The sequence below is a fragment of the Ranitomeya imitator genome, chromosome 2, assembly GCF_032444005.1.
Source record: "Ranitomeya imitator isolate aRanImi1 chromosome 2, aRanImi1.pri, whole genome shotgun sequence".
Classification (NCBI taxonomy): domain Eukaryota; kingdom Metazoa; phylum Chordata; class Amphibia; order Anura; family Dendrobatidae; genus Ranitomeya; species Ranitomeya imitator.
The window spans coordinates 225,333,922-225,349,027 of NC_091283.1; the positions used below are offsets into that span (position 1 = coordinate 225,333,922).

Sequence of the window (15,106 nt, forward strand, 5' to 3'; positions counted from 1 at the left end):
CTCGTTCCCGAGCTCCGACGCTACTGAATCGCCTGGATCTACCAACCGCTTAGAGCGTATTTAGGACTTGAGTTTCCACTTCTCCTTTTTGCCGCTTTAATCATTGAATGAATGAACAATTTACATTATAAACATTTCGAGAATTTAATTGTCATGCACGATGACGTTTAGCCGCATTCACATTACACAATTAGCGGGAATGACATTGGATTATGGCACACAGACTAACATTAATGTAACCTATTAAGAAACCTGCCAATATTCTGCCTGTGAGGCCGCCCCTGGGCTGTGAGGGAGCTTGGGCTGGAGTAAATCGCTTTTCTCCCATCTGTCAGTCCTAGTATCATTACCGTGACAGTACCGTCTGCAGGCTCGGCCCTGGGATTTCTGCACAAGAGTCAAACACTCCAGTCATGTGCCTCAATTAAGAGCTTGTTTGTTCTCGCTGTGGGTGTCGCTGCCGGTTGCCCTGGTGAAAGGGAAACAAACAGTGTCGGATACAAGCTTTCTGCAGCTACTGATCGACATTTCACTATTTTCCTCTTGCTCCATTGTGTTCTCTGCTGACGCTCGTGTGGTCAGAGGAAACCACAGAAAATAGCGGCAGTGTCATCGCTGCACCACCAGTGGGGAGAGATGGCGGCTCTGCTCAGGCAGGGGAGGCAATGAAGAAAAAGAAAAGCAAAAACAAACATCAGCGGCTCCATAATAACTGGATCCAGTGCGGAGCTGCACTGGCCACTAGGGCTGCTCTCCATGTGTGACTATACATCAGTGACCAGCATCGTGTTACAGCGCCCCAACTGGCCGTGTTACGGGGTCCCCGCCGGCCATATTACAGGGTCCCTGCTGGCCGTGTTTGAGTCCCCGCTGGATGTGTTAGGGGGTCCCCACCGGCCGTGTTAGGGGGTCCCCACCGGCCGTGTTATGGGGTCCCCACCGGCCGCACAAGTACCCAGACATCCTGTGCTGTCACTGATCCCTTGTCAAGTCTCCATCCACTCCACACCGATGAGTTTTGCTCTCTGCTCATGTAACCAATTACCTATTCCACTCCGCCCCACGATTAATCAGCATTTTATGTGATTTTTTTTCCCATAAATCAATAATACACGTGTAAATAAGAAACTCGGCATATATCTCATTATAGAAATTGCTTCTTTCTCCTCCAGCTTTAATTTTCAAAATCCTCAACTCACAGGTAAAATCCGTCTTCATGGTCTACAAATTTTACCCGCAGATTGAAAAAAAAAAAAAAATGAAAGCTCCGTGCATGAGAAGAACGATTGCTCGGATAAGATCTATACAAAGATTCTTACTTTCATGAGAACTGTTGATGTATGAAGTAAATCCGATCCTGACAATCAGGGTCTGTGCACACGTTGCGGATTTGGCCCTGTAGATCCGCAGCAGTTTTCCATACGTTGTATAGTACCATGTAAATGTATGGGAAACCAGATCCTCAGTGCACATGCTGCGGAAAATTCCATGCAGAAAACAGTTTATTTTCTGCAGCATGTCAATTCTTTGTGTGGATTCCACAGCGTTTTACACCTGCAGGTGTAAGACCGCAGGTGGAATCCGCAGTAAATCCGTACTGTGTTTTACCTACGGATTCTGCAGAATCCGAGCGGAAAAATCTGCAACGGTTGCACATACCCTAAGTATTCGGTGCAGAAATGTTTGCACCTTTTCTGCATGTTTTGGCAGGAAAGACGGAGTCACTGCTGGATCATTAAGAGAGTATAAAAAAAAAAAAAAAAAAAAAAACTCATCTAAAACATCCTCCATTGAAGTCCATCAGATCAGTACCGATTCTCTCTTGCTGGATCCTATGGCGTAAATCGCGAGTCGCTATGTCAACAGAATAAAAAACATCACGATTAATATCTGGAAGAATGAAACACCGTGGGAAGTATTTAATAAAAAGGTTTTATTGCAGAATCCATTGAGTTATGTACATTAGGCTAAGAGTAACATTTTCCATCGAACCATAGAAGGTTATTTTCTGACGGTTTAGTCCTAGAGTCATTAATATTGCGGTACATAAAAAGTCTGTCATACTTTTCCCAGATTTTAAAGTGTCGTGTGAACTTTTCAGGAGGCTCTTTGTCAGCCCATGTGCTTTTGCATGAAAACGAATGGAAATGAAGAACACAAGAGAAATACAATCTATCCTAGACATATATAAAAACAGAAACAAAAGACGTACAGTGTCCATGTTACACGCAGCATCTTCCGAGCCTCCAAGGAGGCTTCATGGTACCACTGCTCCAATAGTGAACACCATCTGTGGAGCCCATGCCTACAGCCGCTACGTGTGGGGGTTTGGGAAGTCCTCCACTGGCTCTAACTACAGAAATCCATTGCAAAGTGTTTAGGTGCATCTCAAGCTTTGTTCTTCAACCAAATGGAGCAACGTATCCTACGCCAGTCTACATTCTGAAGGCCACCACTCTGGTTTAAGAACGTTTTATGGTCTCGCTGAACAGAGATGGTCCCTCTGACCAACTTTGTACTCCATGGTTAGAGAACTCTTTCAGAAGCGGCCTGTGGGCTTCTTCTGCAGCTTCTGCTGTTACCCTGGCTTTGCATTTAAAGCCCGACACCAAGAAAGGCAGGTTCCATATCGGACAAGCTCTGTCTTACTGGTCCTCCTCTTAAGGAGCCCACGATTGGCTTCTCTCACTCTTCTCTTGTAGAAAAGACTCGTGAGGAAGCCTGTTCTAGCCCTGGTACAGCTCATGGTGCCAGTATAGGCTAGTCAACGACCCTCCAGGCCAAGGTGACACTTTAAAGAGGGGGGAAAAAAAATTACATTTTTTTCTCATTATCGAGGAGACAATTAGGAAAAGTTCTGTGGCTCTGTCCACTCCAAAGACAGAGCCACTTAAACTGCAGATCCGGTTTTGCGTGGTTGAGTTGCATGTAGAAAATCTAGGCTTGAAATCACCCTTGTGTCCCCTGAAGGAAGCCGGGATTGAAATTTTTTCATCTGCTCTGGGCTGGCAAGATTCTTTAGTAGACAGTTCTCCCTTTCAAGCTGAGAATTTTTTTCTACCAGCTCTTTGATCTGCTCCTTCAGGACTTCCACCTCTTCCCGAACTGCGTACATGAGATGGTTCTTCACCAAATCCTGTAGGACAAGGAAAAATATTGACATCAGTGTTGTTGCCCATAACACTTAAAATCGGTTCTTAGAGATGTTACTGCCACACATTCATTACAGCAGGGCACAGAATGAAACATAATGCCTGCATCTGCCAACAGAATTAAGGTATGTTCCCATGGTCAGTAAACGCTGCGGGTTGGACGCAGTGTAGAGCCACAGCGTCCAGACGTTACAGCATAGTGGACGTGATTTCAAGAAATCCCATCTCCACTATGCATGCACGGACACCTCCGGCTTCCCTGCGGAGACAGACATGCGGCGCGTCTTTCGAGACTGCAGCATGTCAATTTATCTTGCATCTCCGCAAGATAAATTTTACATCCAATGTATTGGGAGCGGTGATTCCGCAAAGTTCAATGAACACCTGCGCTCAAAAGCCAGCAGTGCTTTCGAAGGAGCGGACATGTACTGCGACAAAAGTGTTGCCAGTTCCTAACCGTGGGAACATACCCTACAGGGAACCAGTCATGTCTCTAAATGATATTAACCTGCGGATATGGGGGTAATCTGCAGGCTAATAGCCTTACAATGCTGTCCGGCCGCTGTACAGAAAGTGCAGCTACCGGGAGAAGTTTAGCTTTATTCCTCCCAGGAGCGACCAGATTTCAGTCATAGAGGCGGGAACAGAGTGGCTATAGTCATCGCTCTCAGCATTGTAAGCATCCCCAGGACTGTGGCTGACAGCTCGCCCTGCACAGATGTGTTGACTAGCTGTCACTCATGGTGCCAGGCCATGCTGATGATGCCGCTCACTGTGTATTGACCAGTGACTGTAGCTGCTCTGTGCCCACCTCTATGACTGAAAGCCGGCAGCTCTGGAGACGAATAAAGTTAATTTTCTCCCAGTAGCCGCACTTACAGTACAGCAGTCGGACAGCACTGTAATCTGCTGGTCAATAGAATTTGGGGACATGAAAGGTTCCCTTTAGAACACCCTACTATTTTCATAAAGGTCTAAGATAGAGTCATATAATAGCTGGTACACGCCAAACAATGGATATCAGTGTATAGATCTGAAGGAAACGTTACATGAAAGCCATTTCTGTAAAATAATAATTGTCCGTTCACACTGTCGACCTAACGGCTGCTGAATCCATGTGAGCATGTCGTGCAGTGAACCTAAGAGGCTGTGTGTTTATGGTGGCGCCTCGCACAGTGGGTCAGTCATGGAGGAAGAGCAATGGTGGAAAGGTCTGCAGTGTCCCTCATCCCCAGCACAGTCTGCAGACCTCACTGCAGTCCCCTCCTGTCCAATGAGATCCCAGCAGCTCAGCGCCGGCGTGTTCACAATGAGCTGGGAGACCCCATTCTCCAGCCCTGAACCCCTGGGTGCAGGAATGATGCAACGTGCGGATACATTGCATTATGGGGGTCTGCGGGACCCTTACAGCGCCGACGCGTTCACAATGAGCTGGGAGTCCCCATTCTCCAGCCCTGAACCCCTGGGTGCAGGAATGATGCAACGTGCGGATACATTGCATTACAGGACTGAATAAGAAGCAGCAGTGCCCCATAGTGGGGGTCTGCGGGACTCCACCGAGCAGAACCCTTACAGCGCTGGCGTGTTCACAATGAGCTGGGAGACCCCATTCTCCAGCCCCGAACCCCTGGGTGCAGGAATGATGCAACGTGCGGATACATTGCATTATGGGGGTCTGCGGGACCCTTCCAGCTCATTGTGAACGCGCTGGCGCTGTAAGGGTCCCGCAGACCCCCATAATGCAATGTATCCGCACGTTACATCATTCCTGCACCCAGGGGTTCGGGGCTGGAGAATGGGGTCTCCCAGCTCATTGTGAACGCGCCGGCGCTGTGAGACCCCATTCTCCAGCCCCGAACCCCTGGGTGCAGGAATGATGTAATGTGCAGAGACATGGCAATACAGAACTAAGAAGTAGCATTGCCCCATACTGGGGGTCTGCGGGACCCTTACAGCGCCGGTATGCTCACACTGAGCTGGGAGACCCCATTCTCCAGCCCCGAACCCCTGGGTGCAGAAATGATGCAATGTGCGGATACATTGCATTATGGGGGTCTGCGGGACCCTTACAGTGCCGGCATGTTCACAATGAGTTGGGAGACCCCATTCTCCAGCCCTGAACCCCTGGGTGCAGGAATGATGTAACGTGCGGATACATTGCATTACAGGACTGACTAAGAAACAGCATCGCCCCATAGTGGGGGTCTGCGGGACTCCACCGAGCAGGACCCTTACAGCGCCGGCGTGTTCACAATGAGTTGGGAGACCCCATTCTCCAGCCCCGAACCCCTGGGTGCAGGAATGATGTAATGTGCGGATACATTGCATTATGGGGGTCTGCGGGACCCTTACAGCGCTGGCGTGTTCACAATGAGTTGGGAGACCGCATTCTCCAGCCCCGAACCCCTGGGTGCAGGAATGATGTAATGTGCGGATACATTGCATTATGGGGGTCTGCAGGACCCTTACAGCGCCGGCATGTTCACAATGAGTTGGGAGACCGCATTCTCCAGCCCCGAGCCCCTGGGTGCAGGAATGATGTAACGTGCGGAAACATTGCATTATGGGGGTCTGCGGGACCCTTACAGCGCCGGCATGTTCACAATGAGTTGGGAGACCCCATTCTCCAGCCCCGAGCCCCTGGGTGCAGGAATGATGTAACGTGCGGATACATTGCATTATGGGGGTCTGTGGGACCCTTACAGCGCCGCCATGTTCACAATGAGTTGGGAGACCCCATTCTCCAGCCCCGAACCCCTGGGTGCAGGAATGATGTAACGTGTGGAAACATTGCATTATGGGGGTCTGCGGGACCCTTACAGCGCCGGCATGTTCACAATGAGTTGGGAGACCCCATTCTCCAGCCCCGAACCCCTGGGTGCAGGAATGATGGAACGTGCGGATACATTGCATTATGGGGGTCTGCGGGACCCTTACAGCGCCGGCATGTTCACAATGAGTTGGGAGACCCCATTCTCCAGCCCCGAGCCCCTGGGTGCAGGAATGATGTAACGTGCGGATACATTGCATTATGGGGGTCTGCGGGACCCTTACAGCGCTGGCGTGTTCACAATGAGTTGGGAGACCCCATTCTCCAGCCCCGAACCCCTGGGTGCAGGAATGACGTAACGTGTGGAAACATTGCATTATGGGGGTCTGCGGGACCAGCACTCCACCATAGGCAGAGTGTAATAACATGCTGGAGATGTAATAACGCGGAGATAATCGCTGTACTCACCATGGCTTGCTCAATCTTGTTATCTATGGCCACCACACTTGCCCCTGAAGCGCTGCAGAAAGAATAATAACAGAGGTTAGTGTGGACGCACAGCAGCAGTGCACACAGGTAATGGCGGCGGCGCATTCAGCCCCCGAGGGGTTAACCCGAGCACAGACAAAGCTCCTGCCTGCAGCTGACAAACAAGGGGGCGGGAACTGCAGCGAGTCCAGTCCAAACCGGGATGATCCTGCTCCGAGCAACAAAGCCCAGGTCTGCGGACACCGGCGGGACGGATGGCACTCACTGCAGCAGTGGCGGCGTACTACGGCAATAATCACCGCAGGCAGGAAATGGAACCAGAGCACCATCATCATCAGACGGCAGCAAATAACGCCAGGAAACCCCAGAAACGGATCCTTGCTGCAGGCGGCAACGACGACCCCAAATCCCCAGACCCTCGTCACCTGTTATCCAGCTTCACGGACACGACGTCGGCGCCCAGGAGCGAGGAGAAGAAGGAGATGGAGAAATTGTGCAGCTCGTACACGGCCACCTCCATGGGGAACTGGCACAGCCCCGTGCTCATGTCTGCAGGAGTCCTCCCCGGATATAGACGTATATACACAGCACGGACCGACGGTGCAACTGCTGGACCCGCACACTGAGGCTAGGCGGGGCTGCCCGGCCTTATATAGCAGGGGCGGTGACGTCACATGGTGTCACCCTCCGTGCAGAGAGAGCAGCCTCCCCCAGCCGCGCTGACACACACACACACACACACACACACACACACACACACACACACACACACACACACACACACACACACACACACACACACACACACACACACACACACACCATATATACACACATATATATACAGTATATACACATACACAGATATACACATATACACACAGATATATACAGTATATACACATATATACACACACAACACTACATATACACACACGTATATACACACACAGATATACAGTATATACACATACAACACTACATATACACACACAGATATACAGTATATACACATACAACACTACATATACACACACAGATATACAGTATATACACATATACACATACAACACTACATACACACACAGATATATATACACACAGATATATACACATATACGTATATATACACACACACAGATATACACACATATATATACACATATACAGTATATACACATACAACACTACATACATACACACAGATATATACAGTATATACACACATACACATACAACACTACATATATACACACACACAGATATATACACACACATATATATATATATATACACACACATATATACACATATATACGCATATACAGTGTATACACATATATATATACAAATATATACAGTATATACACATACAACACTACATATATACACACACAGATATATACACATATATATATATATATATATATACACACACACAGATACACATATATACACATATACAGTATATACACATATATACACATACAACACTACATACACACACAGATATATATACACACAGATATATACAGTATATACACACATACACATACAACACTACATATATACACACACACAGATATATACACACATATATACACACACAGATATACACATATATACACATATACAGTGTATACACATATATATACAAATATATACTGTATATACACATACAACACTACATATATATACATACACACATATATATACATATACAGTATATATATATTATTCATACACACAGATATACAGTATATACACATATATATATATATTCATACACACATATACACACATACAGATCTATCTACTATATAATTGTCTAAGGGTCACTTCCGTCTTTCTGTCTGTCCTTCTTTCTGTCACGGATATTCATTGGTCGCGGCCTCTGTCATGGAAATCCAAGTCGCTGATTGGTCGCGGCAAAACAGCCACGACCAATCAGCGACGGGCACAGTCCGGCGGCAAAATTGCCGCTCCTCCCTCCCCGCAGTCAGTGCCCGCTCCATACTCCACTCCAGTCAGCCCTCACACAGGGTTAATGGCAGCGTTAACCGACCGCGTTATGCCACGGTGTAACGCACTCCGTTAACGCTGCTATTAACCCCGTGTCACCAACGTTTTACTATTGATGCTGCCTATGCGGCATCAATAGTAAAAAAATCTAATGTTAAAAATAAAAAATCGTTATATACTCACCATCCGTCGGCCCCTCGGATCCACAACAGGCCTTTCCTGCTCGTGACGCTCCGGTGACCGCTCCATGCTGCGATCTCGCGACATGATGACGTAGCGGTCTCGCGAGACCGCAATGCACTCGAGACCGGAGCACGAGAGGACTCAGCGTCAGTAACCGCTTTGCTTTTATCTGGGGGCTCCAGAAGGTGAGTATATAACTATTTTTTATTTTAATTCTTTTTTTTAACAGAGATATGATGCCCACATTGCTATATACTATGTGGGCTGTGCAATAAACTACGTGGGCTGTGCAACGTGGCTGGGCAATATACTACGTGGGCTGTGCTATATACTGCATGGGCTGTGCTATATACTACGTGGGCTATGCTATATACTATGTGACTGGGCAATATACTACGTGGCTGGGCAATATACTATGTGGCTGGGCAATATACTACGTGGGCTATATACTACATGGGCTGTGCTATATACTACGTGGGTTGTGCAATATACTACGTGACTGGGCAATATACTACGTGGCTGTGCTATATACTACATGGGCTGTGCTATATACTACGTGAACTGCAATATACTATGTGGCTGTGCTATATACTACATGGGCTGTGCTATATACTACGTGAACTGTGCAATATACTACGTGGCTGGGCAATATACTACGTGCCTGGGCAATATACTACATACTACGTGGCTGGGCAATATACTACGTGACTGGGCAATATACTACGTGGCTGTGCTATATACTACGTGGCTGTGCTATATACTACGTGGCTGGGCAACGTGGCTAGGCAATATACTACGTGGCTGGGCAATATACTACATACTATGTGGCTGGGCAATATACTACGTGACTGGGCAATATACTACGTGACTGGGCAATATACTACGTGGGCTGTGCTATATACTACGTGGGCTGTGCAATATACTACGTGACTAGGCAATATGCTACGTGGCTGGGCAATATACTACGTGACTGGACAATATACTACGTGGCTGGGCAATATACTACGTGACTGGGCAATATACTACGTAACGGCAATATACTACGTGGCTGGGCAATATACTATGTAGCTGGGCAATATACTACGCGGCTGGGCAATATACTATGTAGCTGGGCTATATACTACGTGATTGGGCAATATACTTCGTGGCTGGGCAATATACTACGTGACTGGGCAATATACTACGTGGCTGAGCAATATACTACATAGCTGGGCAATATACTACGTGCCTGGGCAATATTTTACGTGACTGGGCAATATACTACGTGGCTGGGCAATATTTTACGTGACTGGGCAATATACTACGTGGCTGGGCAATATACTACGTGACTGGGCAATATACTACGTGACTGGGCAATATACTACGTGGGCTGTGCTATATACTACGTGGGCTGTGCAATATACTACGTGACTGGGCAATATGCTACGTGGCTGGGCAATATACTACGTGACTGGACAATATACTACGTGGCTGGGCAATATACTACGTGACTGGGCAATATACTACGTAACGGCAATATACTACGTGGCTGGGCAATATACTATGTAGCTGGGCAATATACTACGCGGCTGGGCAATATACTATGTAGCTGGGCTATATACTACGTGATTGGGCAATATACTTCGTGGCTGGGCAATATACTACGTGACTGGGCAATATACTACGTGGCTGAGCAATATACTACATAGCTGGGCAATATACTACGTGCCTGGGCAATATTTTACGTGACTGGGCAATATACTACGTGGCTGGGCAATATTTTACGTGACTGGGCAATATACTACGTGGCTGGGCAATATACTACGTAACTGGGCAATATAGTACGTTGCTGGGCAATATACCACGTGTCTCGGCAATATACTACGGGGACATGCATATTCTAGAATACCCGATGCGTTAGAATCGGGCCACCATCTGGTATATATATATATATTGTGACAAAACACTCTGGGATCGCCTTTGCTGGGGTCAAAGGACACGTGGTTTGTGCATTGAATCTGAGGCGTACAGCAGGTTTCTGAGCAGGCTGACCTCAGGTCAGATTTATTAACGTGAAAGCAACACAAAAAACAAAACATAAAAATAAATCCTAGCCTGTCCGGCACTAACTAAACAAATACGTTGCTATCTCAACAACTGGGGGGGCTTCTCCCACCCAGCTAACATCACACAGATCTTGAGCAGAGCTCTTCACTCACGTTTGTATCACACTGTACGGTTGCTCAATGGTTAGCACTGTACGGTGGCTCAGTGGTTAGCACTGCACGGTGGCTCAGTAGCTCACCACACTGTGGCTCAGTGACTAGCACTGCACGGTGGCTCAGTCATTATCATTGTATGGTGACTCAGTCATTAGCACTGTATAGTGGCTCAGTGGTTAGCACTGTACGGTGGCTCAGTGGTTAGCATTGTACAGTGGTTCAGTGGTTAGTTCTGTATGGTGGCTCAGTGGTTAGCACTGTATAGTGGCTGTCATTACCACTGTACGGTGGCTCAGTGGCTAGCACCGTATGGTGTCTCAGTGGTTAGCACTGTGCGGTTGCTCAGTGGTAAACATATAACAGTGGATCAGTAGTTAACACTGCACTGTGGCTCAGTGGTTATCACTGTACGGTGGCTCAGTGGTTATCACTGTCCGATGGCTCAGTGGTTAACATAATACAGTGGATCAGTGGTTAGCACTGCACGGTGGCTCAGTGGTTAGCACTGCATGGTGGCTCAGTAGCTCACCACACTGTGGCTCAGTGATTAGAACTGCACTGTGGCTCAGTGGTTCGCACTGCATGGTGGCTCAGTGGTTAGCACAGTACGATGGCTCAGTTGTTAGCACTGTACATTGGTTCAGTGGTTAGTTCTATATGGTGGCTCAGTGGTTAGCACTGTACTGTGGCTCAGTGGTTAGCACAGTACAGTGGCTCAGTGGTTAGCATTGTATGGTGGCTCAGTGGTTAACATAATACAGTGGATCAGTGGTTAGCACTGCACGGTGGCTCAGTGGTTAGCACTGAACAGTGACTCAGTAGCTCACCACACTGTGGCTCAGTGACTAGCACGGTGGCTCAGTCATCATTGTATGGTAGCTGAGTCATTAGCACTGCGTGGTGGCTCAGTGGTTAGCACTGTACGGTGGCTCAGTGGTAAACATAATACAGTGGATCAGTAGTTAGCACTGCGGCTCAGTGGTTAGCACTGCATGGTAGCTCAGTGATTAGCACTGTACATTGGTTCAGTGGTTAGTTCTATATGGTTGCTCAGTGGTAAGCACTGCACGGTGGCTCAGTGGTTAGCACGGTACTGTGTCTCAGTGATTAGCACTGTGCGGTGGCTCAGTGGTTAGCACTGTATGGTGGCTCAGTGGTTAACATAATACAGTGGATCAGTACTTAACAACGTACGGTGGATCAGTAGTTAGCACTGCGGCTCAGTGGTTAGCACTGCATGGTGGCTCAGTGATTAGCACTGTACATTGGTTCAGTGGTTAGTTCTATATGGTTGCTCAGTGGTTAGCACTGCACGGTGGCTCAGTGGTTAGCACAGTACTGTGGCTCACTGGTTAGCACTGTACGCTGGCTCAGTGGTTAGCACTGTATGGTGGCTCAGTGGTTAACATAATACAGTGGATCAGTACTTAACGTATGGTGGCTCAGTGGTTAGCACTACACGGTGGCTCAGTGGTTAGCACTGAATGGTGGCTCAGTGGCTATCACTGCAGTTTCTCAGTGGTTAGCACTGTACGGTGGCTCTGGTTCGTTCTATATGGTGGATCAGTGGTTAGCACTGTATGGTGGCTCAGTAATTAGCACTATACAGTTGGCTTAGTTACTGGCACTGTTGCTTTGCAGCGTTGGGTTTAAATACTACAAAGGATGACATCTGAAGGATGTTCTGTATGTTCTCCCCGTGTTTCCGTGGGTTTCCTCTAGGTTCTCCAGTTTCCTCCCACACTCCAAAGACTGATAGGGAATGTAGATTGTGAGCCCCAATGGGGACAGTGATTATAATGTCTGTAAAGTGCTGTGGAATTAATGCTGGTGGGTAGTAACATAATAACGATCATAGCAATCAGCGCAGCTTCAGACGAGTCCCCGCTGTGCAGCACCGACACCCGGAGGAGGGCAGGAGTCTAGTCTGCCAGTGACCGTCAGCATGCGAGTCGCATTATTACATGGCTGCTGCCATATACCGGGGAATATGACGGGGATGACTCGGAGAGTCCGCCATAACTCACAGTGATGCACACTTCTCATGTCGGACCCCTTTAATATAGGTTACGGGGTATTGCCAGCTGGCTGTAATCTGCCATCAGTGCATGATCACCACAGGGCGCTAGGATCCTGAGTGGGCCCCTGAGAGGGACACCGGCACACTATGGGGCCCGTGAGTCAGGGGGAGACCATCATCATTGCCTGGGAGCCATTAGTTCAGGTTGGGAAACCCGTAGCCGGGAATTGTGACTGTGAAAGACTGAACAATCTGCGTGTGTGAATGCGGCTTATAATATTCAGTGAGGCTGCATGTGTGCGGTTCCTGCAGCGGCGTGTGCACAGTAGTAGTCGAATCAACTGCTCGGATCCGTCGCATCAGTTTTTCACAATTTGCGACGGATCCGTTTTTTTCAAAATTCACCGGATTGAGCCTGACGGCAAAAAAACTGATGTGTGAAAGTAGCCTAATTCCACCTGATGCACATCTATGGCAGCGCACACATGTCAGCTCTGTGCTGTGTCCTCCTATCTCTCCCCTCCCCCACAAGGATGGGGCTGCAGATTAGTCTGACTTCATCCCATTGCTCCCCCTGCTGGTGTCCCCCCGCCATTACAGCTGCCGTCTCCTCCAATATCTTGTTTACATTAGTGAAGAACACAATGTTCTCTTCCATATGGCGCAGCCAAAACAACCGCAGGCGCCGGCAAACAAGCCGCTATCATGTGTCTCCCGCCAGTCCTGTGCTCACCTGCCAGATCACTGCATTTATTACACTGTGTGGAAATCATCTAGGATCAGGCAGATTGTTTTGCAATGTCGGCACTTTCTCCTTTGTACCAATAAGTTGTGGGAATTTTCCACAGGGCAGGACATATTTGCTCTGCAGAAGATCTGTCCCATAAGACGACCGCTGCGGACCTGCTACTCCTATCACGGCTCTATATAACCGAACAAAGCATTAGTATTTTTATAATATAATTGTACCAAAAATGAATCAATAAAATTAAATGTATTAAAAAGGAAAGAAGGAGAAAAGAAAAGAAACATTTACTTATATCAGTTTGATGTACCAAGTATTATAGAAGTAATGTTATACGTCACTACCTAGATCCTAGATTAAAGGGATGATCTAGGACTATTTTTTTTCTTAAGGGCCTAAGAACTAACAGGCAGTTGGTACCTGCCCGGCCCCGATCTCCGTCTGCTCAGATTGATCACGGACCGCTCCTGCCGGCGATTCTGCTTCTCCACGTTTGCAGAGCAAATCTTCCTCTTCAGCTGCTCGGTCAACAGGACGTGATGGTCGCCATCATACTGACTGCAGTCTCGCCCCATCAACAGGACAGGAGAAGCCGCTGACCTGCCGGAGTGACATCAGCAGAAGCTGCAGAATTGCCTGCCAGAGCGGCCTGTGATCACTCTGAGCAGGCAGAGAACGGTGGCAGACACAACAGGCAGGTAAGCAGTAACTGCTACCTGGTAGGAACCGGCCAGTAACTTCCTAGGTCTATAACCAAAAAATAACGGTCCCAGCTAACCCCTATAGCTAAAGGAGCATAAAAAAAAGATACTTAAAGAGGTTGTCCACTACTCACTTCCAGCAAGGACCACCATGGACCCACCAACGCCAGATGTGATTGGCTGCAGCCAACAAGGACCCCGCTCCTGCCAAATCCTCTGTACCATTTCAGCGGCGACTGGAGACTAGGAAGTAATAATGAGGCTCTAGTGATGAGCGAGTATACTCGTTGCTCGGGCTTTCCCTATCACGCTCGGGTGGTCTCTGAGTATTTGTAACTGCTCGGAGATTTAGTTTTTGTTGCCGCAGCTGCCTGATTTACAGCTGATAGACAGCCTGAGCACATGTGGGGAATGCCTGTTTGTTAGGGAATCCCCACATGTATTCAGGCTGTCCAGCAGCTGTAAATCAGGCAGCTGAGGTGAGGAAAAACACAAATACTTGGAGGTCACCCGAGCGTGCTAGTGAAAACCCGAGCAATGAGTACACTCGCTCATCACTACGAGGCTCCAATAATGCAGGAAGTGACACCGGTGTGAACGTGTGCGAGTTACATGACACGGCTTTGGTCTGTCCGCCTCCATAAATCTGCACTCCTCACTAGTGCATTTATTTTGGCCTCAGTTGCTGATTTTTATACACATCACACAGAATTCTAAAATCCGTGCTAGAAACCAGCGCTTGTCATCTTCTGTCCCCTCCTGGCAGACATTGGTACTGCAGCGGACTTGTGCTTTCTATGGGGCTTGCCGGGCTCTGTCATAC

The 15,106-nt window shown here is 48.0% G+C and overlaps 1 protein-coding gene across 2 annotated transcripts in view; it reads right to left on the reverse strand.

The window, feature by feature from the left end:
* Positions 1–1,913: 1,913 nt before the first annotated feature.
* The window catches only part of LOC138662751 (TSC22 domain family protein 3-like), a 115,256-nt gene continuing 102,063 nt past the window's right edge, over positions 1,914–15,106 (reverse strand). The window contains exons 1-3 of one of the 2 annotated variants that reach the window (XM_069748655.1): positions 6,837–7,217; positions 6,391–6,442; positions 1,914–3,136 (exon numbers count right to left, since the gene is read on the reverse strand). In XM_069748655.1, coding sequence (XP_069604756.1) covers positions 2,891–3,136; positions 6,391–6,442; positions 6,837–6,958 — 420 coding nt within the window. In that variant the 5' untranslated portion in view covers positions 6,959–7,217 and the 3' untranslated portion in view covers positions 1,914–2,890. Of the gene's footprint in view, positions 3,137–6,390; positions 6,443–6,836; positions 7,218–15,106 lie in introns of those variants that run through there. The other variant, XM_069748654.1, reaches the window with a different exon arrangement.